At 43.7% G+C, this 26510-nt stretch overlaps 1 protein-coding gene across 1 annotated transcript in view; it reads left to right on the top strand.

Moving 5' to 3' along the window:
- Window positions 1-15579: 15579 nt before the first annotated feature.
- Window positions 15580-26510, top strand: part of LOC137614662 (UPF0235 protein C15orf40 homolog) — a 271475-nt gene continuing 260544 nt past the window's right edge. The window contains exon 1 of the mRNA XM_068344354.1: window positions 15580-15739. Within this exon, the coding sequence (XP_068200455.1) occupies window positions 15653-15739 (87 nt within the window). The 5' untranslated portion in view covers window positions 15580-15652. The remainder of the gene's footprint in view (window positions 15740-26510) is intronic.

The following is a 26510-nucleotide window of genomic DNA, read 5'->3' as shown; positions in this document are numbered from 1 at the left end:
TTTGAGTTTTTGGGGTTCAATTAATTTATTGCTTCTTTTCTTGATTAGGTAAAATTTGGAAATCAAATCACTTTAAATTACATATAAAAGTCAGGCTATATATCAGTTTAGTGAGATCGGTGTTACTATATGGACATGAGTCGTGGTATGACAATGAAACCATATCCAAAAGATTTTTTTGATTTGAGAACAAAGCCCCCAAAAGAATATTGAGAGTTAAATGGTAGGACAGGATTAGAAATGAAACTATAAGAGAGATTACTCGAGTGCTATATGTGGATGAAATCATGGTGAGGGGTAGCTGGTGATTAGTTCACCAAACTTTCAATTGAGTGCTACAAAGCACTAGAAGAGTTGGAAGTTCCAGGATTACATTGCTGAGGATGAAGCGTGAAGTAAGAGATGCTGAATGGAGAAGTATTGATTCAAAAGCTCAACATAGAGACAACTGGTGAAATGTAATCGAGGCCTTTGCGTCATAGGCATAGAAGATGATGATGATTTTCTTGAGATTTAAAATATCTTTAAAAATGACAATATGGAATCTTGTATTTTGGGAGGTTTTCCATAAATCTAGACCATTTGAGTGTAGGATTCTAACTATTTATACATTTTGATGTTATATTTTTACCTATTTTTTACTTTCACTGGGATCCCACATTTATCAATGTGTAGGAGCCAGCAACATGAAAATTAGGGTATAGGTTCATAGAAATGAACAGATTTTTAATAATTAAATGTTTTATTTATATATGCACCTGATGTTCATATACCTGCTCACACTCCTTCCCACTAAATCGTGATGTCCAGGAATAAAGAACGATTTTGACTTTAAAGCTGAATAAGAATAACAAAGAACTTCTGGCACTTCACTTCTTGCCATTAACCTCTGTGTTCCATTACATTCCTAGAGGCATGTGTCTATTTAAAGAAAAGGAAATGGGAAATATTTTATTAAATTTTTTGGGTAAACATCAATATAGTGAGCTTCTGGAGAAGAATCAATGTGAATTATCAGATGGGTATATTGATAACAATATTATTGAGATTCGATTTTTCAGTATCCAGTTGAACTACCATGCAGAGACCAATGGCTTCGTGTTTTGCTATAGCAGACAAGGTCGATAGATGGAAACAAAAGTTAGAAACACGGAAGAGTCTATTATCAAAAGATTCTCAGGACATATTTCCTCAATTAGCGACAACCATCGCTGATGTCATTCTCATCAGAGAACACGTGACGACTTTGGAAAACTGGTTTCAGTTTTATTCTTCATATGGAGAATATTATTTTGTTTTTATTGTTGAGTGGGAACATGTTCTGGGAATGTCTCTATAACATGCAACAAAGATCAACAGGGGAGGATAGGAACACTAACACTCGGGTCACAAACACTCTGGTAATAACTTTGATGATGCAGTTCACAAACCTTCTCTCTAATAGAAAAGTTTCCTTTGTTGGGAGACTAAAAACTCCACACGTGAATTAAAGTGATTTATTGATGCTCTACCTTAGTTTTGTCATTACTAAAGCCCTCTCACTCTAAGGCTCTATTTTGGTTCTGTCCCATGGGCCCCGATGAGAGGCTGGACAGGAATTTTACGTTATGAATGAAGACAGTGGCAATGGATGGGAGCAGGAATATATTGGATTATAGTTAAAATAAGGATTTCTACCTCTGAAGCACTGAGAATGAACGCTAGGTACCCTTGTGCAAGATATGTTAAGATGAGGCTGCTTGTAGCACCTGAGCGCTGCCCACATAAGTGACATCATTTTCCATGTAAAGGGCTTTCTATACTTAATAGTACTTCTTTCCACTGAGAATCTGTTGCAATGAAGATAAGAAACTATGCTATCATTTCCTGGTCCCGTCTAACCTTAGATCCAACATGGCGCAGTGAATGAAAAGAAAAAGAGGACTTACAGTAATAACCGTGGAACAACATGGCACCACCGCTGAGTCGACCTTCATTTGCATTCCCTAGGGGCAGGATTGCAAGGACAGGAACCTCAGGAACCGGCATCAGGATATCGCCGGCTTCCATGCTGTAGGCTCACCACGTGTTAAAAAACCCAGAAAAAAGTCATCCAGAATCTTCAGGCTGAGATAACAGCGTTGTCACTCCTTCCTAAGTTGCTCCGGAAGATGGAGAGGGTGAGGAGTCCCATGCAGTCTTCAGGTCTTGGAAAGAGTCAATGGAGTGTTGGTTGCAGCCATGCAAATCAAAGCCTAACGAGGCAGTTCATCATATAAGGCTGCATTGTGTCCCGATATTACAACGTGCCCTTGATTCTAGGTATACTGACGCTAAGTGAAGTGCCCTGTCTACTGAAGGGGCATTCAATACAGTTGAGCAAATAGTAGTAAAAGCTTCTAATCAAGCTGTGTATTGGCTAGAGTTTGTTGATTTGGCCCAAGAGTCTAATGAATTCTTTAATGATTATTTTATTAAGTATACACAAAAGGCTACCGATTGTGCATTCACATGTCCTAATTGTAATCAGGATTCATCTGAATATATACTTTTGTGTGAGCTTATGGTAGGCGTTACTGATAAAGTTATCAAAAGGCAAGTATTTATAAAATGAAAGTATTTCTTTTTTTGTTTTACTACTCTTAGACAGGCTTTGATTTCATATTTTCAAAATTACATTCTGTATGAGATTTTATGTTGTTGTTGCATTCACAACTCATTTTTAGTGCACATCTTGCAATGCTGATGTAATCATTGTTTCGCTTGATATTATGTTAATGCCATTGATATTGCGTGCTCTCTCTCTCTCTCTCTCTCTCTCTCTCTCTCTCTCTCTCTCTCTCTCTCTCTCTCTCTCTCTCTCTCTCTCTCTCTCTCTCTCTCTCCTTTTCAGTTATCCTAATGTTACCATTAGTTATTACGATTATGATTTACCCTACTTGTCTGATGTTATTCTTTTAGAGTGTTGAGCATTTCGTTTGTCATGTCTTCTTTTGATATTGACATTTATAAGTTTTGAAAATATTACCCTCCTCGTAATATTTTGGGAGGGAGATGTAAGATGTGTTAAGATGAGACTGCTTGTAGCGCCTGAGCACCACCCACATATGTGACGTCATTGTCCACATCAAGGGATATCTGTACTTGATAATACTTCCTTCCTCTGAGAATCTGTTGTAATGAAGATACGAAACCACGCTGACTATCATTTCCTGATCCCGCCTAGCCTTAGATCCAACACCTTGCTAACTCACTAATACCCTTAAGATATTGAGATAAGCTTGCTCCCTTCAATATCTCAGGTATGCTATCCTGAATAAATATCTATATTGCAGACACAATCAAATAAAGGGAGTAGAAATACGAAAGTGTAAAACCTAATCTGTGCATATCATCATACAAAAATTACAACGTTCAATCAGACATCTTAACATTGGCAAAAATAAAAGCAAATGATTAATATCAATCAAAGAAATGTGAAATAGTAATCAAAATAGTCTTGCTCTAGACTCGAGGTCTTTTGCAATGTCAAATGATTGAAAAAGAAGTCAGACAAATGGTCCTGTGACCCTGAGACTGGTCTAGTCTCTAAAAGCAAAACATTATACACGTCCAAAATTTCACGCACTCAGCCCAAATGGTATTGTAAGGACAATGTCCTACAACGCTTGTATCGCTCATTTATCATTGTACATATTCTCTTTAAATACCCTGTAAATATTGTTTATACATTTAGGCGCAGAATCATCTGCCCTTCATTTCTATGTATTACTCATTATCATATGTCAAGCGTGGGCATTTATATTAATCATAATGTCAATGTAAGAAAACACAAATACCCCGCATTTCTCACCTGTTCGCGGTCGGTCAGTCACCTGTCCAGAGGAATGCTACAATTCCGTCCACACAAGTTAATGTACTCTGCCCATCTCAAACATAAAGCATCGCTCGGCCATGGTCTGTCCCTCGTACCTCACAACTAGTAACCTCAGAGTTTTCCTTTAACAGACTTACAAAAACGATTTCCAAAGAAATTGTTTGGGCTCGCGACTCCATTCACCTCAACGCATTAATGGACTCATCAAGGCATAAGTTATTTTGCATCTTGGCGTTAGCAAAGTTTTGCTACGGGGATTCCCTTAACAGACTCATGACAGTGATTTTGACAACTCATTTGGGCTCGCAATTTCACATACCCAACACCACTAACGGACTCATTACGGTGCAAATCAACATTTTGGGCTCTGGCATTTCCAAAAGCAGTTTTTGCCACAGTAATTAGCGACTACTTAGGAGCTTGGAATTCCTACTCCATTAGCGGACTATATACGGCTCATGACTGAGTTTCGGAGTGTGAGTGAGGTCAGAAGCCAGACTCAGACATCGATAGTACCTTGCCCGCCGCAACCGAAGGGCACACAAGTAACACAAACGGCCACACAAATGTCGACTGGACATAAGTTACATCTGCCTCAATTCACACCGGATACAATGACGGCATGGTTTCAGCATGCCGAGTCCCACTTCAGGTTGGCAAACATCACCGATGAAATAATTATATCAGACATGGTGATGGTAATGCTTACATCGGACGCATTTAAAAGAATTTCCTCCTAGTTGAAACAGAGGCTGGGACTCAGGAGGGACAGCGACCTAAAGAAGAAACTGATGGAGGCCTATGACCTCCCAGTACCCCTGAGGGTCCAACTTGCCCTCGATCTGATGACAACGACCCTCAGTGACAGCTATCCCTCAGCAGCCTGGAATGAACTGATGGATCTCCTCTAGCTGAACGAACTCAACAGTGATGGGCGGCCCAAGGAGATAAGCCTGTCAAGGGAGATCTTCCTCCGTTGCCTTCCCCAAAGCATCCGGGCCCAGTTGTGGGGTGCCCAGGACCTGGATGTACCATCGTTGGTCGTGAAGGCCGACAAACTCCACTTGGCCGCCCAGGCTGCCAGATACGCCACCACCACCTCTGTTAACGCTGCTAAGGAGGCAACACAAAAGTTCCTGGCGGAGCCAGACGAAGTAGGGGTCAACACGATCTACAACGGGAGACCCGAGTACTCCCGCCCACAGCCCTCGCCGCACCGACAGCAGCAGCAATGCCAGCAGGAACAACAGCAACAACTAGGTGGGCGACCACGTCTACAAGCAACCGTGGAGCTGGCGAGGCCCAATCACACGGGCTTCTACATCCTCAACGTCAACTCAGGAAAAAGGTTCCTGGAGGATACTGGCGCTACGGTGTCAACGTTCCCGATTTCAAAGGACGACCACTGCCTCATATCAGACGACAGGGCCGCCCTGATTGCCGCGAACGAACAGCCCCATCCCCTGTTATGAGACGAGGACACTGAAGATATCCGTCATGGGCCATGAATACAGCTGGCCTTTCCTGATCGCTGATGTCAAGGTGCCCCTCCTGGGTACTGATTTCCTCACTCACCACGGACTGCTGGTAGACGTGAATTTCAAATGACTAGTTGACCAGGGAACCTACCGGTCCCACCACCTCTCCAGCGGGCCTAGCCTTCCCAGGGTGAGCTCAGCCACACCCCACGAAATGGGCCGCCAGCAACCCCCGTCTCGCAACAGAGGCTAATATGTATATTTGTTTTACCCACATATTTCTTTTTCATACAATCAATGTTCGATTTTAATAATTTTCTTTGGGGGGGAGCAGTTGTAAGGACAATGTTTGACAATGCTTGTAGCGCTCTTTTCAGCATTGTACATATTCTCTGTAAATACCCTTTAAATATTGCTTATGCATTTAGGCACAGAATCCTCTGCCCTTCATTTCTATGTATGACTCATTATTATATGTCAACCGTGGGCTTTTATATTATTCATAATGTCAATGTTAGAAAACACAACTGCCCCGCATTTCTCACCTGTTCGCGGTTGGTCAGTCACCTGCCCAGCGGATTGCTACAATTCTGTCTGCACAAGTCGATGTACTCTGCCCGTCTCAAAAATATAGCATCACTTGGCCATGAGCTGTCTCTCATACCTCATAGTATAAAAAGCCACCAATACCTAAATAACATGAAAATCAAAATCTAATCTAAAACTAGTGAAATTTTAAGTGATCACTTTGCAAATTACCTGCACTCTTCACTTAGGTACTTGGAGTGAGCCCTTGTCCAAATGATAGCCGGTGTATGAACACACTTTCAAACGGGCCAGTCCACCCCACTAGTAGATACCCCTTACTAAGTTCCAGGTTCCTCGTTACTCTCTCCACAACACTGATTGCAGGCCCACTACTAGAAGAAGCGTAGTAGGTGCAAAGCTCTGCAATCTGCAGAAAATTCATTATCATTAGTTACCTCCTACATGGACAGCACAGCTTGCATACTTTTACTAGTAACTTCAAGGGTCTTTTCCCCAACATTCCCCATATGGCTCTCTTATTTGATCTTCCACTACCTCCTTAACTAGTCGTTTGTCATCTCATGCTATGATGTTATGAAATAGCATCACCTTCTTATACTCTATTCTATTTTCAACTGGCCATATTCCTGTTTTTGCTATTAGCCCCCAGTAAGGTATGGTAGCAACCTGCTCAAACATGCTTTTCATAATTTTGTACTGTATACTCTCTAGTTCTCTTATTTCGTTTTCTTTTATTACACCCCATGTCTCAATATTTGCAAACATTGTAAGTACTACTGCTTTCTCATAGATCTTTATTCTCACCAGCAATGCCAAATCTGCTACTCTGTTACTGTCGCCTTACTTCCTAACTTCTTGTACCATGTATTTTATTTTTGCTTCCCTTTTGCTTATGCTGTGACTATGGTTTCCTTTTTCTGAGTACCATTCTCCTAAGTATTTATATTCCTTAACTGTTTCTATCCTTCCATTTCTTACCCCTTCATTCACTTTTTTAACCTCTTCTTTTTTGTGTCTAATTACTAACACTGCAGACTTCTGCGGTTTTGTGTTAAACGTGAATTTCTTTACTTCTTCTAAACTGTTACTTGGATTATTGGTACCACTGGATTAGGTCCCTCTTCCTCTGCACCCCGTAAAACAGCTCATTTTCCTGGGGACACGGTTGGGTCTGCTGGTGCTGGAACAATCGCTGGTTTAAGAGAGGAGAGTTAGGGGTGAATCAGAAATAAGTGCTGACCGGCCGGTGCAACATCTGTGCACTGCGGCAGGTCGTAGGCGAGAATGGGGCGACTCTCGGGTTGCATGGTCTCATGACTCTCACCTGGGCCAGCTTTTGTCAGGTGAGGGTCGTTGAGTTGGGGTGCCAAATCAGGACTTTTGGGTAGGCCATATTGTATTATTATAAGGAGTCAGTTGGAGGCAAGAGTTCGTGAAAAATGCAACTCTTAGTGAAGTAATCCTACCTATTCTGGTATACTGAAATTTATCATTTGAATGAGTAATTAGCAAAGGTTGGTGCAATGGGTATACATCTTAAAAGTAATCAGACCTAAATTGGTACTGAGAGATAAAAATAAGATGCCTATAAATCAGCAGTACTAAATTTATATTCAAAATAGGGTAATAATTTATCTCGGCACTTGTTTAAGGAAAAAACCAACTTACGCAGGCGCCTGATCTTTTTCTTGTGTTTCCATGCAATGGCGTTACGAACATGGCGTATGTCAACATTAACGCAGTTCACCTATATTTTGGTAAAAGAAAGCGTACAGTACGAAAGCAAAAATTTCAAGAGTAAATACTATATTGCGAGCGAAACCAAAATACAAAAGGAGAGAAAATGAGTGAAGAAAAATTCTTCACAGCTGCTGTACATAAACAGTTCCCTGAATTGAAAGTAAAAGACACTGGAAATAATGGCCCTAGTCATACAAGAAAAAAAGAAGATGGTAGAAACAACCAGTAATGTGCCTGCAAGAATTAAATCTGGATATAAGGCAAACTAGAAGAATGACTAAGACAGAAATTAAATCAGAAAGTAGAAATTGGGATATTGAGAATTTGAAAGAATTAGGAAGTAAAGCGAGCTTAGAAATATGCATAAAATGGGAGAAAGAGAGAGAGAGAGAGAGAGAGAGAGAGAGAGAGAGAGAGAGAGAGAGAGAGAGAGAGAGAGAGAGAGAGAGAGAGTGGGGGGGGGGGAGAGAGGCCCTTTGCATCAATATGTGAAGAAGGAGATGATAATGGAAGAGAGAAACTAGTGAAGTAATGTTTAATAATACGACGGGGTGCTGAAAAGTTCCCGGCTTCAAGGGAGACTCATATGTGCCGATATCTAGTAAAGTTCATGATCTAGGTGTATTTTTTGACTGCAACTTGTCTCTCAATGCTCAAATAAATAATATAGTAAAAACAGCTGGTTATCACCTAAAAATATCGATTTTATCTATCTATATACCAAGGCACTTCCCCCAATTTTAGGGGGTAGCTGCCATCAAACAAATGAAAAAAGGGACCTTTCCTCTCTACGCTCCTCCCAGCCTGACGAGGGACTCAACCGAGTTCTGCTAGTACTGATAGGGTGCCACAGCCCTCCCTCCCCCATTATCCACCACAGATGAAGCTTCATAATGCTGAATCTCATACTGCTCCTACCTTCGCGGTCATCCAAGGCGACCAGAAGGAGCAGCAGGGCCTACCAGATCTGCATCACAATCGCTCGCCATTCATTCCTATTTCTAGCATGCTCTTGCCTCTCTCATATCTACCCTCCTATCACCCAGAGCTTTCTTCACTCCATCCATCCACCCAAACCTTGACCTTCCTCTTGCATTTCTCCCATCAACTCTTGCATTCATCACCTTCTTTAGCAGACAGCCATTTTCCATTCTTTCAATATGGCCAAACCACCTCAATACATTCATATCCACTCTAGCTGCTAAATCATTTCGTACACCTGTTCTAACTCTCACTACTTCATTCCTAACCCTATCTACTCGAGATACACCAGCCATACTCCTCAGACGCTTCATCTCAAACACATTCAATTTCTGTCTCTCTGTCACTTTCATTCCCCATAACTTCGATCCATACATCATAGTTGGTACAATAACTTTCTCATACAGAACTCTCTTTACATTCATGCCTAACCCTCTATTCCTTACCACTCCCTTCACTGCCCCCAACACTTTGCATCCTTTATCTACTCTTTGATGTACATCTGCTTCCACTCCATCATTTGCTGCAACAACAGACCGTAAGTACTTAAACTGATCTACTTCCTCAAGTAACTCTACATTCAACATGACATTCAATCTCGCACCATCTTCCCTTCTCGTACATCTCATAACCTTGCTCTTACCCACATTAACTCTCAACTTCCTTCTCTCACATACCCTTCCAAATTCTGTCACTAATCAGCCAAGCTTCTCTTCCGAGTCTGCAACCAGTACAGTATCATCTGTAAACAACTGATTTACCTCCCATTCATAATCATTCTCGTCTATCAGTTTAAATCCTCGTCCACTCACTCGAGCATTCACCACTCTCACCACTCCTTCACCATACTATTTAAATAACTATGGGAACATCACACATCCGTCTCTAAGCCCCACTCTCACTGAAAACCAATGCTCACTAACACATGCTTTGTAGAAACTTTTCACTGTTTACAACAACCTTCCACCAACTCCATATAACTTCATCACATTCCACATCGCTTCCCTATCAACTCTATCGTACGCTTTCTCCAGATCCATAAACGCAACATACACCTCCTTACCTTTTTCTAAATATTTCTTGCATATCTGCCTAACTGTAAAAATCTAATTCATACATCCCCTACCTCTTCTAAACCACCCTGTACTTCTAAGATTGCATTCCCTGTTTTATCCTTAATCCAATCAGTACTCTACCATACACTTTTCCAACCACACTCAACAAACTAATATCCCTTGAATTACAACACTCATGCACATCTCCCTTACCCTTATATAGTGTTACAATACAAACACAAACCCACTCTACTGGTACCATTGACAATATACAACACATATTAAACAATCTCACCAACCATTCAAGTACAGTCACATTCCCTTCCTTTAACATCTCAGTTTTCACACCATCCATACCAGGTGCTTTTCCTACTCTCGTTTCATCTAGTGCTCTCCTCACTTCCTCTCTTGTAATCTCTCTCTCATTCTCATCTCCCATCACCGGCACCTCAACACCTGCAACAGCAATTATATCTGTCTCCCTATTATCCTCAAAACTTAGTAAACTTTCAAAATATTCCACCCACCTCTTCCTTGCCTCCTCTCCTTTTAACAACCTTCCATTTCCATATTTTACTGTCTCTTCAATTCTCGAACCAGCCTTCCTTACTCTCTTCACTTCTTTCTAAAACTTATTCTTATTCTCTTCATATGAACGATCCAATCCTTGACCCCACCTCAAGTCAGCTTCCTTCTTTGCCTCAGTTACTTTGCGCTTTAGTTCCACATTTTTTCTCTATATCTTTCATTCTTCTCTACACTATTACTCTGCAGCCATTCTTCAAATGCCCTTTTTTTCTCTTCCACTTTTACCTTCACTCCTTCATTCCACTATTCACTACCCTTCCTCTTGCTGCCTCCAACAATCTTCTTGCCACACACATCACTTGCAATCCCAACAAAATTTTCTTTTACTTACTTCCACTCCTCCTCTAAATTACCAATTTCTCTTACTTCCACTCTATCATATACCATTTTCAACATTTCTTGATATTCACTTTTTACATCAGGTTTTATGAACTCTTCAACCCTCACTAGTTCCCTTTTACATCCACCTACTCTATTCCCTCACTCTTTTGCTACAACTAATTTTCCTTCCACCAAAAAATAATCAGACATACCGTTAGCTATACCCATAAGTGCGTGCACGTCTTTCAACATTCCAAACATTCTTTTAGTTATCAACACGTAATCCATTAAAGCCCTTTCTACCACTCTTCCATTTGCCACTCTTACCCATGTATACTTGTTTTTATCTTTTTTTTTGAAAAAGCTAGAACTTATCACCCACTCTTGCTCAACACATATATCTGCCAGTCTCTCATCACTCTCATTGTCACCTGGTATGCCATACTTCTTAATGACACTTTCTGTCTCTCCAGAGCCCACTCTAGAATTTAAGTCACCCATGACAACTACATAATTCCTTCTACAAAGTCCTTCTACGCACCTAGTTAATTCATTCCAGAACTCATTCCGCTCTTCTTCACTTTTCTAACAACCTGAACCATACGCACTAACAAAAGCCCGACATTCCCTAACCAACCTAACCCTTGCCCACATTAACCTAGATGATACCTCCTTCCATTCCACTACTTTATCTGTCATCCATTCACTCAGCAATAAAGCCACGCCCTCTCTTGCTCTTCCCCTTTCAATCCCAGACACTTTACCAGTCACTTCACCCTTCCCTTTTATCTTTGTATCACATAAAGCCAATATATCCATCCTTCTATTCCAAAACGTACTTACAATCTCACATCTTTTACTCTCTTATTGTACTGCATCAACGCACATTCAGACACCCCAAAACTAGAGTGCGGGGAGCAGTCATTCTCCACCCAGCTCCACCTCTTCGATATCTCACAGGAGTATATAATACAAAAGAGGCGGTTCCCAGCCCCCTTGTCCCGTCCCTTTTGGTCGCCTCTTACGACACCCAGGGATAGGTTGGCGCTATTCTAATTGTTGTTATGCCGCATAAAGAAACTAGTGATAAACTGTATGATTACCAGAACCGACTACTGTAACTCCATCTACTACAATCTACAAAAAGTACAACTTAAGAAATTACAAAACATAATAAACAGAGGAGCAAGACTGATAAAAGGTGTCCCACCTAGAGAAAGGATCACCCCTATACTAATTGATCAACATTGGCTGCCGATTAAAGCGATAATTGAATTTAAAATATGTACAATAACCCACCAAGTTATCAGAACCGGTCGTTCAAAATATCTAAGAGAATTTCTACATATTGTGCAGCCAACAAATTTTCCTGACACGAGAAAAGTTACAGATAGTTTCAAGCTATTAGAACCTAGATAACATGTCTACTGTAGGCTCAGTCTAGAGCCTTTGAATATGCGAGCCCGAGACTATGCAATAGGCTTCTACGAGACATCCGAATAATTGAGGATATTGGGGCTTTTAAGAGGAAACTGAAAACTTTCTTATTCAGCGAGTGTTTTGACAGTGATGATCAAACAATATTCATTGGGAAATGTTAAATGCTCCCGAATGAACATCATAAAACGACCGTGGAGGTCCTGTAGAGAACAGGGTTCCCCTGCTGTACAGGACCAGATAAGCAGCCCTTAAAGTAAAGTAAGTGAAGTAAGTCGGAAACTTATAGGTCAAGCAATTTTAGGAGGGCAATGCACCACTTCCGAATCGGAGTGAAATTTTGTTCCCTTGAGATGTTTCTTCAGTTGTGGGAATAGGTGATAGACGGAGGGGGTCAGGCCTTACTTACTCTATGTTTGGGTTCCCCCAGGTCCCTCAGTGTGAGGCACCTCGTATATCCACCAGAGAGTTGCTTATGCATCTTCCGATGTATTTTGCATCTTCCAGTCTTGGATGGTCTGGAATGCATCTTAGGTGTTTATCGAGCTTATTCTTAAACACATCTACGCTCACTCCTGATATGTTTCTTAGATGAGCTGGCAGCGCATTAAATAGTCGCTGCATTATCGATGCTGGTGCGTAGTGGATTAATGTCCTGTGTGCCTTCTTTAGTTTTCCTGATATATTTTTGGGCACTATCAATATACCTCGGCTTGCTCTTTCTGATATTTATAGCTCCATGATGTTTTCAGTAATTCCTTCGATTTGTTTCCATGCTTGTATTATCATGTATCATTCTCTTCTATCTAGACTGTATAATTTTAAAAATTGCAGTCTTTCCCAGTAGTCAAGGTCCTTAACTTCTTCTATTCTAGCAGTAAAGGACCTTTGTACACTCTCTATTTGAGCAATATCCTTTTGGTAGTATGGGTACCATATCACATTGCAGTACTCGAGTGTACTACGTATATAAGTTTTGTACAGCACAATCATGTGTTCAGCTTTTCTTGTTTTAAAGTGACTGAATAGCATTCACATTTCGCCAACAGTGTTGCTATTTGGTCGTTGCATAACATATTCCTGTTGAACATTACACCAAGGTCTTTAATTGCTTCCTTGTTAGTGATTGTCTCGTTATTAGGTCCCCGGTATGCATATACCATTCTTTCTCTGTTTCCATAATTTATTGATTCAAATTTATCAGAGTTAAATACCATCCTATTTATCTCCACCCATTCATATATTTTGTTTAGATCTCTTTGTAATGAATTCCTATCTTCAAAACAAATAATTTCTCTACTTATTCTTGTGTCATCGGCGAAACTTCTCCTACAGAGTCTTTAACATTACAGTTCATGTAGATGATATAATGTTCCCTAGCAACAATCGATACAAAGTAGAAAGAGCCATTAGCAACTTCCACAGTTTGGAAGAACTTAAGAAATTTATGTTTAACACAAATCCACAGAAGTCTGCGGTGTTAGTAATTAGACACAAAAAAGAAGAGGTTAATCAAGTGAGTGAAGTGATTGGAAATGGAAAGACAGAAACAATTAAGGAATATAAATACTTAGGAGAATGGTACTCATAAAAAGGAAACCATAGTCTCAGCATAAGCAAAAGGAAGCAAAAGTTGAATACATGGTACAAGAAGTTAGGAAGTATGGAGACAGTAACAGAGCAGGAGATTTGGCATTGCTAATGAGAATAAAGATATTTGAGACCATAGTACTACCTATAATGTTTGCAATTATTGAGACCCATAGAAATATACAATAAATATGATATTAAGATTGAAGAAGTAAGAAAGTATATAAACAAGAACTCATAAAAGAAGTAAAAAGTAAAGTGGCAAATGAAATTAAAAGAAAATTAGAAGAAAAGAAAGCATAGATGACCAAACTGAGGCTGTGAATAGTAATGGCAGAACAGATTACTCTTTTTAAATTTTAGGCGTGATTCTCGACTGCAAATTTACCTTTGAGAAACGCATTAGGTATGTGTCTTCTTCCATTGCACAAAATATTGTCTTGTTGAGAAAGTCTTATAAGATTTTCAGTGATCCATCTATTCTGAAGAAGTGTTTTAATTCTTTCATTCTACCTTGTTTTGAGTATTGTTCTCCTGTCTGGTCTTCAGCTGCTGATTCTCATCTTAATTTGTTGGACAGAAACTAACGGTCTATTAAATTTCTTATTCCTGATCTAGATAGTATTTTTTTTTGGCACCGTCGTTCAATTAGTTCATTATGCATGTTGCATAAGATTTTTCATAACTCTGACCATCCTTTACATTCACATCTTCCTGGACAGTTCCACCCTGTTCGTAATACTAGGCAAGCAGTTAATTCTAATAGCCAGGCCTTTTCCATCATGAGGCTCAATACTACACAGTATTCTAGAAGTTTTATTCCAGCTGTGACCAAGTTGTGGAATGATCTTTCTAATCGGATAGTTGAATCAGGAAAACTTCAAAAGTTCAAAGTTGCAGCAAATGTTTTTATGTTGAACCGGCTGACATAAGTCTTTTTATAGTTTATATTATGACATGTCTGTTTTGACGTTATTACTGTTTTTAGACTGATCTATTTTTTATTTGTTCTCATCGTTTATTTATTTCCTTATTTCATTTCCTCACTGGCTATTTTTCCCTATTGGAGCCCTTGGGCTTATTGCATCTTGGTTTGCCAACTAGGGTTGTAGCTTGGCTAGTAATAATAATAATAATAATAATAATAATAATAATAATAATAATAATAATAATAATAATAATAATAATAATAATAATAATAATAATAATAATAATAATGAGGCCGTAATAGTTATGAAAACAAGGTTAAATGTGTTAGAATTAAAAGAAATTCATAGAAACAGGAATGACAATGATAGGCTTTGTGTGTTGTGCAGGGAGGCAGAGGATACTACTGAGCATATTTTTAACTGTAATGAGTTAAGGAAATTTAGAAATAATAGCATAGGTATATTGGAAATGTCCTAGAAGTCAGAAGTAAAAGTATGTAAGCTGTACTGTCTGTGTAGAAGGATACTAATGATGATTAATTTTCTGCAGATTGAAGGGCTTTGCATTTACTACGATTCATCTAGTAGTGTGCCCACAATCACAGTGTTTTGGAGAGAGCATCGAGGAACCTGGAACCTGAGAGAGAGAGAGAGAGAGAGAGAGAGAGAGAGAGAGAGAGAGAGAGAGAGAGAGAGAGAGAGAGAGAGAGAGTAATATTTTTTTTCAGAGCAGGAAGAAATACGTTAAAACTAAGTTTAATAAATAAACATAAAGGGAGAATTGTACAAAAATAATTCTTATGCAAATAAGGAAGAAGTTTTTTTTTTTGGTTATTTACCATGTATATAGAAAATATAGAAATGAATTAATTGGGCCCCACCAACCTTACTGAGAAGAATTAAAGAAGATAATAGGATGATTTTTATTAAGTAAAAGAAACGTAGAATATAATTAAAGAATATACCTGTTGTGGAGAAAAAGCCGAAATAGTATAAAAGAAAAATAAACGCATATCTAAAATTTATGGAAGCGCTTTTACAGAGGCTAGTATTCCTCGACGCTAAATATGAACTGGGAAGCGAACCTGTGTTTTGATTTGAATCTTTTTATTATTTACGTTTAGATCCATGAGTTTAGGGAAAATATTTATTTCTTATGGCTGCAAACACACCAATCACATTAGAAAGATCATTCATTTGGCTTACCCAAACCAGGTAGGCTAAGTAGTCCAATAAGGGCCGTTTGTGTGATTTTCATTAACAGGCTTAGGCTGAGTTATGGGTACTAGCGTAGGTCGATGAAATCTTTGAATTTGAAAGTAGTCTGTTCCCTTCGCAATATATACTTTGAATTTATTTAATTTTCACCAAATGTTTTGCCAGATTCTGTAATCTCACCCGAATTAGTCAAGTATCCGGTTACATAGGGTAATCGAATGAATTATAGTTATGGACGGAACAACGTTTTGTATAGATAATAAACGGAGATAGCCATGTTGTCCTGATGGAAGGTTCCTTCAGTAGCTTCCTGAGGGTATATATGACTACAGTAAATATTCCCAGAGAATTAAATTAAAGGTTTCACAGAATTCTAACTTCTGGCGCGAGTACTCCTAAGGTTTCCCTTTAGGATATCGGTAAATTTGTATTGTATTACAGGGTGTGATTTCGAACAGAAAATTTATGTTTTCCTATAGTAAATAACGTGATTTAACCAAATTTGACGTTCATTTCAACCGCAAACAAACAGATCAACCAATTCGGCAAACTTTAAGTTGCCGAATTGGTTGCTGTTATTACGGATGAAATGAAGGTGAAAACCGGTTAAATCATGTTATTTCTTACTGGAAAACATATATTTTCTGTTAAAATGGTTAAATATAATCACTGATGTCATATATGTTGTGTTAAAATATTTAAATATTAACACTTGTCCAACGGTGTCACTTCACTTACGAATGTACTGCGAACGATAACATTAGCAACGTTACCAATGATACACTGTGTTACCAACGTTGACGTATGGTACACAGAGTTACCAACGGCACAATGACATTACTAACGATAGCAATGCAAGATATTTCCATATGTAATTTTTCCATATAAGTTTTACTCAATATATAAAAAGTACAAAAAGGGCACAGAACCAACAAACCCACCTAACCTAACCTAGTAGTATGACAGGTCACAAACCTCAGGTATTTACTGAAAACGGTAAAATTCTCCATGTTACGAATGATACACAGAGTTACCAACGGTACGGTAACATTACTAGCGGTAGTAATGGTAGATATTTCCATACGTATTTTAGATAATTTTTCCATATAAGTTTTACACAATATATAAAAAGTACAAAAAGGGCACAGAACCCAACAAACCCACCTAACCTAACCTAGGAGTTCCCCGGTCACAAAACACATATAATGACTATTGAGGAATGACTTACCTTTATGAAAAAGACGTCGAAATTTGCAGGTCACGGGAGAGTGAGACTGACGGCTTAACTCCTATGACTTGGATGAGGATGGTTGTGGGGCCAATGTTTATGTAAAAAGTGGTTTGCAAATCATATTATATTCCATGGGGGTAGACGACTTTTTCCCAAAAATGTACCTTTATAAGAAGTAACGGTATAACCACAACAACGTTTCTTTTTTGTTTTAGGTATGTTGGATTCGGTATTACAATAAAACACATGAATGACTTTCTTGTAAGGTAAGAGGGAAAGGCACTTAGGGCACTGTAACAGTTGAGGAATTATGTTGTGTGCTTTCAGGTATTTATCAACATTGCTTGAAGAATTATAAAAATCACCATGGAATTTAGCAAATGCTTTTAGGTTCGGAATACTGCAGACTTTACAAGTTTCTATAACTTCCTCCATCGCAAAATACGAAAAAATAAATCTCACTTGAAATGACGGACACCTTTCTAGGACAAAGGTTTCAAGGGAAAAGGATTTGGTGGAAGGGGTATGAACAGACCACTCAAAGAGATAAAGGAAGGGGGGTAGGGAAATACCAGTTGACAACCCCCTTGTGTAAACTTTGAATACGTATCGGTTCGTGATTGGTTAAAGGAAAAACAACGGAGTCTAGAGGATAAACATGAATGAACTAAATAGGGAAACTAGTCCAGAGAAAGTATATATGTGAAACCGGGGAGTGAAAAGGAAATAACAAAAGAAATAAACCCAATATAGGAAGATAAAATGGAATGTATGATAAATAATATTGAATGGGAATATAAAATGAGATGATTTTAAAAGGTATACGATAATAAAACGAGTAATTGGAAGGGGAAAAGCTTCTGCGCAGGGGGAGGGATTTTTGCGCAGTTCGAAAACTGGTATGCACGCACGAACGTATGTACAGGTGCTAATGATAGCATGGAATGCTAACATTTGATCTACATCAGACGTTGGCAGCACTGGTTACTGTATTTTTTCATGAAATAATCTTTGCAACGGTGCCTCCAAAGTTTCTCCAGATATACTGTTTTGTATTTTCCTCCGATTATAATACATTCAAGAAGGTAATGTATAGAGAAGAAAAGGCTTGTTTTACGATTATATATCGTTTCCCCAGTATGTTTTCCCCACCCAAAACCCCGAGTTCCCACTGGGGTCCCCCATTGTTGTAGGATATAGATGTATATATATATTTCTGAAACTATTCATTTGCGACGGGAATGAGTGTCATTTTCGAAGAGAGCGTAATTTTATTTTTTAAGAAAAAGTAGTTGTTTACCTAGGTTACATTCCCCTGTAATACACTACAATAAACCAGGATATCATATAATAACGGGACGTATGCTTGACACACCACATAGCTATCTGCACCCCACATAGCGTATACGCTTCGAGGGGGAAGTTGGTGGCAAGTTATAGGAGGAGCCGATACAAAGTTCTCCTCCTCTGTTACTGTTACGGTACTCAGATGACGTCATGAACGGCGCCATGTTGGCCGCTATCTTGGCTGACGTCACGACTGCACGTCATCTCCATTCCTTCCAGCGTCTAGGCCAGCCTCCATGATACAATAAGATCGGGAGGGGGCCTGTTAAGGCCTGAAATAGAGAAAAGAGCGGGTCCATCAGGACGACATGGCTATCTCACCCAAAAATAGATTTGTTCCGTAACCGAAATACAAACCACGCTATTTACATTGGGTTTACCTTTTAGCGCAGCTGAAATGACGAGCCAATAGTTTTAACAAGGGTTAATTACCCCCATGCTAGTTAGCGGGGGGTAGGGGAAGGGTAGCTTGCTACCCCATCCCCCCCCCACACACCGGTGCTTCACTTCACTTTTGGCTCGGCGGTGAACAGACGTGTCTGTTCATCGTCCTCGTTGACAGCCTTTAATCTTTTTTTTGCTTTTTCTTTTCTACAGCTTGTGTGTTGGTTTGAAGTTGACTTTCGTTATTATTATCTTACAATGCGTACGTGCCCTGGTGTTGCCGGCCGCCCTTGTGGGACCTTTATGTCGTCCTTAGATACGGACCCTCACACCCTTTGCCCTCAGTGTCGGGGCCGACGGTGTGACCAGGAAAACATGTGTTGTGAGTGTAGGGAGTGGTCTGCCTCCCATTGGGAGAGGTTTGGCCGCCGGCGTAAGAAGAAGTCCAAGAGAGACCGTTCTCCTTCGGGGGTTGCCTTGAAGGAGGAAGGTTCTCGGGATTCTTCTTTCGCCGCCCAAACCTCCTCCGAAGCTCCCCCTCGACCGGCTCCTAAGGAGAATCGGCCGAGTGGTAGCGCAGGCCCTAGTTCTGTTTCCCGACCTTGGGTGGGGGGAGAGGGCGTCGCCTCCTATAGCGGGGCGGTTCCCCCTCCTCCTCCGGGGGAGGCCATTGATAACTCCTTGTCTAATGATGATCTCTTACAGATTTGGGCTTCCCTGGGGCTTAAGGGCTTGCCCTCCAGGGTCGCCTTGATTGACCTTGTCTCGTTGGGGGCCGCCGTTAAGCAGTCGCCGGCGGTAGCAGAAGTAGACCCTCTGTCTATCGTCGACGTCGTGGTGGCAGAGGCCTCCGACGTGGCTGGGCAATCCTCTGCAGGTGCATTTGAGGATGATGGTGCTGATGGCTCTCCTCCCACTTCCGTACATCCTTCGAAGGGGGAAGTGAGTCCTACGGGCTCTTGTGCTGTTCAGCTTCCTTCTAAGGGAAGTGCTTTGACTGAGACTCCCCTTCGGAGGACTGATGGTCCTGATGATCTTCCCCGTGGCCGCCTCCGCCGTAAGGCTCACCGTCCGCTGCGTCGCAGGGGCCTCCCTTCCCCTTATAAAGGGGTTAAGAGGCGCCTTTTTGGATCTTCTTCCTCCGAAGGGGACTCTCCTCGTCGTACTCAGCCTACAGCTCCTGCTCCTTTGGACCTCTCTGCAGACCGTTCTCCAACTCCTGCTAGATCTTCACCTTCTGGGGAACTCGTCACCCGACGGGCAACGGTCCCTTCGGGGCAAAGGGATTCTTCCCTTCCACGTGCACAGGCGCTCTCCTGCTCATCAGTGCTCTCCTGCTCGTCAGCGCTCTCCTGATCGTCAGCGCTCTCCTGCTCGTCGGCGCTCTCCTGCTCGTCAATGCTCTCCTGCTCGTCGGTGCTCACCTGTTCGCCGGCGCTCTCCTGATATTCGCCCTCCTCGTCAGCGCTCCTGCTCGTCAACGCACTTCTGAGCGTCAGCGCTCTTTTGAGGATCATCGCCCTGTGGTCTCTGACCATCCTGCAGTTCCTGTTGAACTCCCTGCGCGCCATCAGTCTCCTGAGCTCTCTCATCCTGTGTCTACGCAACAACGTTCGCGTTCTCCAGCGCGTGTGTCAAAAGCACATGTTCGCCCACGCGCCTACGATCTTCCTGTTCCTGTTCCTTCACAGGATCTCACGCGTCGCCCTCCTGCTCGCCTGCGCTCCCGCGCAACCGCTCGCCTGCGCGCCCGCGCGATCATCCACCTGCGCGACCGTTCGCCCTCGCGCAACCATCGTTTGTGGCGAATTTCGCAGCCGGTGGTAGCAGCAGGAACGCGTGTTCCTAGACAACGCTCGGGATCGCCTCCACCCAAACACAGGATTGTAGTGCAGGACAAGGATGATACTGAGGAGAGGTTAGTGCATCATTCTTCCCCACTTTCTTTTCAGGCAGGTACTGTGTTGTTCACTCCAAAGGATCGCCCGATCCCTTTCCCTTTAGCGAGGATTTCGGACTCTGTGTCCTTGGAGCAACAGACTTGGTTTGGTCCTCTGGCGCGGGCGTTAGTGAGGGTTATGAAGCCAGCACTCGCCGACCAGGGTAACAAACCAACGGCTGTCTCTCCTACGCTGAAGAGAAAGAGAGGAGTGGACTTCGTGGTGACTTCCCCCAGGGCGAAGTTGGTTCCCAAGAGGTCTGTCGCGAAGCCCCCTTCTCCTGCTCGAGTGCTTTCTCCTTCTCCCGTTTACGAGGCCTTTCCGTCCTCGGGTGAGTCCAGTGAAGCGGTAGTCTTCCCCTCGGCACCAAGGGGGGAGGCTTCGCTTCATGGAGGAGAATCGTCTCGTGAGGAAGGGGTTCCTCGAACCTCTTTGTTGGGATCCTGTATCCCTCCCAGGAGGGAATCCAAGGACTCCAAGACCATCCCGAAATCATCTTCGAGGCTTCGCCAGGAACCCACGGCTCCCCGGGGGAACGTCCACGCTTCACCCCAGGAAGAAATCCCTGGGACAGGAGACTTAGCTGCCAGCCCACAGGGAGGAGATCAGCAGGAATCCGAACATGCCTTCAAGCAGGTCCTAAGCCTGATAAGGCAACTTATCGGGCTTATGGATCCCGTCATCGCCCCCCGTGAAGGCAAAGACACTATCTTAGATGAAGTGTTTGACGTTCGGAAGGCCCCTAAGTCCAGTGCGGCTCTGCCCTGGTCTCGGGGTCTGAAGAGTGCCAGAGCTAGGGCCAACGATCAGCTCGTGATTCTCGCCTCCTCCAGTCGTTCCTCTGCCGGGAACAAGCTCATCCCTCCTCCTCGTCTTCAGCAGAGGAGGTATTTCGAGATTCTGGGCGAGTCCAGCCTCGCTCTTCCTCTCCATCACTCTGTGGAGGAGCTGGCGAAGGGAGTTCCCCTTGAGAAGCTCTCTGCCCGGCAGGTGTCGTTCTCGGCGGCAGAGATCCTTAGCGACGAGAAGGTCGCTAAGTGTGCCATGCAGGCCACTTCGTGGCTGGACTTTTGGCTAGGATCTCTGGGCATCCTATTGCGCTCGGAGGACTTGTCCAAGGAGACCAATAGGAAGGCCCTAGAGACCTTCTTGCTCTCGGGCACCCGCTCCATCGAGTTTTTGGCGCACCAGGTTACCACCCTGTGGGCCAACTCGGTGTTGAAGCGTCGCGATGCTGTGTCCGAGAGATTCTATCCGAAGGTCCCCGCCGTGGATGTGTGTAGGCTCCGACATGCTTCCTTTCTGGGGGAGAACCTGTTTGAGCCTCAAGACATGGAGCGAACGGCTGAGAGGTGGAGGAAATCCAGCATGGACTCCCTCCTCCATAGGGCCCTTACAGCTCGGCCCTATAAGCCTCCAGCTCCGCCGCAACAGCAGCAGCAGCCTCGTAAGGCTCCAAAGCAGGCACCGGCAGTTAAGAAGGTGGGGTCTAAGCCCCAGCCCTTTCCAGCCAAGGTCAAGAGGGGCGGTAAGACCTCCAGGGGAGGCAAGACTCTTAGGGGTGGCGGCCGCGGCTGCGGCCGCAAGCCCTAAGGGTGGCAGTCCCCCTGCGTGTCCACCTGTGGGGGGATGCCTTCAGCGTTGCGTCCGCAGGTGGCAGCAACACGGGGCCGATGCTTGGACGGTCTCAGTGATCGGCCAAGGCTATCGCGTCCCGTTCACAACATCTCAACCTCCCCTGACAGCGAATCCAGTGTCGTTAAGCTCCTATGCCACGGGACCGGCAAAGGGACTGGCCCTTCAGGCCGAAGTCGAGACCATGCTCGAGAAGGGTGCTCTCCAGGAGGTTGTCGACGGCTCCCCAGGCTTCTTCAGTCGACTCTCTTGTAAAGAAGGCTACTGGAGGCTGGAGACCTGTCATCAACCTCTCAGCTCTGAACGGGTTTGTCAAGCAAACCCGGTTCAGCATGGAGACAGCAGACACGGTCAGACTTGCGGTGAGACCACAAGACTTCATGTGCACACTGGATCTAAAGGACGCGTACTTCCAGATCCCAATTCATCCGTCTTCAAGGAAGTACCTGAGATTTTGCCTAGACGACAAGATCTACCAGTTCAAGGTGCTGTGTTTCGGTCTCTCCACAGCTCCTCAGGTGTTCACCAGAGTGTTCACCCTGATTTCATCTTGGGCGCACAGGGACGGCATTCGTCTCCTTCGTTATCTGGACGATTGGCTGATCCTAGCAGACTCGGAGTCGACCCTTCTTCGGCACCGAGACAGGCTTCTGGATCTTTGCCAGGATCTGGGGATCGTGGTAAACCTCGAGAAGTCCTCTCTGCAGCCGTCCAAACGACTGGTTTATCTAGGCATGCTAATAGACACCAATCTCCACAAAGCCTTTCCATCAGACGACCGGATAGCAAGGCTGAGGAGGGTAGCGGAACCCTTCCTCTGGCAAGAAGAACTCCCCGCCCAATCGTGGTTGCGTCTCTTAGGTCACTTATCCTCCCTGGCTCGTCTGTTTCCAAACAGCCGCCTCAGGATGAGATCCCTTCAATGGCGGCTCAAGTCCCGGTGGAATCAAGGATCCGATTCCCTGGACATTCTGATCCCAATGGGGTCTCTGGAACAGACGGACTTGCGATGGTGGCTGGTCGACGAGAACCTGCGGAAGGGAGTGAGTCTTCTCGTCCTCTCCCCGGAATTGACGCTGTTTTCGGACGCGTCAAAAGAAGGGTGGGGGGCGCACGTTCTGAACCAGAGGGCCTCAGGCCTTTGGTCAGAATCAGAAAAGTGCCTACACATCAACCTGCTAGAATTGAAGGCTGTCTTTCTGGCTCTTCAGCAGTTCTAACGGTCCCTGGCGGGTCACTCCGTGGTGGTGATGAGCGACAACACCACGGTAGTGGCTTATATCAACAAGCAGGGAGGCACTTTTTCGCAGCAGCTATCCCATCTTGCGGTAGAGACTCTGAGGTGGACCGAAATCCACTCGATAACACTATCAGCTCGCTTCATTCCTGGCAAGAGGAATGTGCTCGCCGACAGTCTGAGCAGGGCCTCGCAGATAGTGAGTACCGAGTGGTCTTTGGATCCTCAGATAGCCAACAAAGTCCGGACTTTGTGGGGTTCCCCGACTGTGGACTTGTTCGCGACAGCTTTGAACTTCAAGCTGCCCCTGTACTGCTCCCCAGTCCCGGACCCCAAGGCACTCTGGCAAGATGCTTTCCAGCAACGGTGGGACAACATCGACGTGTACGCCTTCCCACCGTTCTGCCTGATGAGAAGGGTGCTGAACAGGACCAGACTATCGGTCAACTGTTCGATGACTCTGGTAGCTCCGCTATGGCATCACGCGGAATGGTTTCCGGACCTTCTGCAGCTCCTGACGAAGCTCCCGAGGGAGCTTCCTCCACGACACGAGCTTCTCAGACAACCCCACTCCGGCGTCCCTCACAGGGCCGTAGCCTCGCTTCGGCTTCACGCCTGGAGACTATCCAGCGTCTCCTCGCGGAGAGAGGCTTTTCGCAACAGGTTGCGGAGAGAATGTCTCGGCCCCTGCGAAGGTCCTCTGAGGGAGTCTACCAAGCAAAGTGGAGAGTCTTTTGTGGTTGGTGTCGTGGAAGGGGTATCTCTCCACTCGATGCCACTATTCCAGCAATAGCGGACTTCCTCGTTTATCTGCGGGAAGAAATGCGCCTTTCTGTCTCGGCAGTGAAAGGCTAACGCTCAGCCTTAAGCTTGGCCTTCAGACTGAAGGGCGTGGATATTTCTTCATTGCTAGAACTCTCTTTACTCATACGTAGGTATGAGCTTACCTACCCCCAGTCGGAAGTGAGACCTCCTCCTTGGAACGTGGTTCGAGTCCTCAGGTCTCTTAAGAGACCTCCCTTCGAACCATTACGCCAGGCCTCCGATCGCCACCTGTCTTGGAAGACGGCTTTCCTACTCGCTTTGGCTTCTGCCAAGCGGGTTAGTGAACTTCATGGTCTCTCGTACGACATCGCCCATTCAAGGGGATGGGGGGAGGTAACGTTCAGGTTCATCCCTGAGTTTGTTGCCAAGACTCAGAATCCTGGAGTGCCGGATCCTCGCTTCGACTCTTTCAGGATCGCGAGTTTCCGTTCTGTAACAAGCGACCCAGACCAGCTGCTACTATGTCCATTGAGGTGTCTGAGGCACTACTTGAAGAGAACGGCTGCAGTCCGTCCTCAAGTGCGAGCTTTGTTTGTGAGCACAGGCAGGACTAAGAGGAGGGTCACCAGGAACACCATCTCAGCTTGGATTCAAAGGGTTATCCACCATGCCTTGAATCCTGACCCTCCTCTGTCACGTCGCCCTCGGGCCCACGATGTCAGGGGTATTTCTACATCTCTGGCCTTCAAGAGAAACTTCTCTGTGACGCAGGTACTTCAAGCTGGGGTCTGGAAGCGTCAGACGACCTTCACAGCCCACTACCTGCAAGACGTGACCCACAGGAGCCTCGATATGTTTTCTATCGGCCCTGTGGTGGCTGCACAACAGCTGGTCTAACCTCAGGCTCCTTTTTGGACAAGTAGCAGTAGGTTGAAGGCGTTGTTACCCGGTCTTAGTCTGCGTGAATGAAAGAGTATGTCTGACCCTTACTTCTTTCTTCATTCTCCCCTCTCTTGGGGAAGCAGCATCCTGGTCCTCGCATAGCTGACCTCGACCTCTGCAGGTAACCCATGCTTCTTTGTGCTCCTAGTATTAAGCTTAATACTGTTGCGTCTCCCATACCCTGACGAGGTGGTATTGGGAACATCCTATCCTAGAATTCCTATCTGAAGGTCTCAAGGTCAACTTCATAGGACGAGTCACACTCTCCTCCACACACTGCTTATGTAGGCCACTCGTTCCTAGCGATGCTAGGAACTTGTGAGGTACAGGGGCTCCCTTTCTCTAGTGCTGCTCACTGAGGGATCGAGCCCCCGGGCAAGCCGAAGTCAGTAAGGCTGGGGACTTTCCATCCTTCCTAAGGGGTAAGTCACCCAATGTAAATAGCGTGGTTTGTATTTCGGTTACGGAACAAATGACAAATTCGAAGATAATTTGTATTTTTCCTAACCATACAAACCTTAGCTATTTACACATATGTGCCCGCCATCCCTGACCCCCAAGTCAAGTCCTACCTCTAAGTGAAGTGAAGCAAGTCACCGGTGGGGGGGGGGAGGGGTAGCAAGCTACCCTTCCCCTACCCCCCGCTAACTAGCGCGGGGGTAATTAACCCTCGTTAAAACTATTGGCTCGTCATTTCAGCTGCGCTAAAAGGTAAACCCAATGTAAATAGCTAAGGTTTGTATGGTTAGGAAAAATACAAATTATCTTCGAATTTGTCATTTTTCGCTTCGCTCAAAATCCGTTTTTTGGGCTCGGGCCATGTCGTCGTGATGGAAGTGTACTAGAGAATTAATGTATCGTGGAATTTTCCCTTTTGTAGTGCCTTCGACATCTAGACAATATTCCATTGGTCTAATGCCCACAGAGACCTTGTAACATTACCAGTATATGTCACTTCAGATAAACATGAGCTATGTTATCGTTTCGTGCCCCCCCGGCAAGGAAGAGTCCTATTGGACGTAAGGAAAGTCTTGAAGTTACTTGATAAAGGAACTCATCCAGCATCAGAAGTACCTGCCGGTCCCGGAGCCAGATAGAAGATAAGGTAAGTACAATGTGTTGGAACAAATTACCTTAGTCTAGATGAGTTTGTATCAATAAAGAACAATAGTATATTCATTGTTCATACATATTACATGTTATAGAGGGAATTAAAACTCTCAAACAGTATCTTATTACAATATGAGGGCGAAATAAGACGTACGAGTAAATTAAATTCTTGTTTGT

Source organism: Palaemon carinicauda, chromosome 21, assembly GCF_036898095.1.
Source record: "Palaemon carinicauda isolate YSFRI2023 chromosome 21, ASM3689809v2, whole genome shotgun sequence".
Taxonomy (NCBI): domain Eukaryota; kingdom Metazoa; phylum Arthropoda; class Malacostraca; order Decapoda; family Palaemonidae; genus Palaemon; species Palaemon carinicauda.
This window is presented reverse-complemented; position numbering and strand designations above follow the sequence as displayed.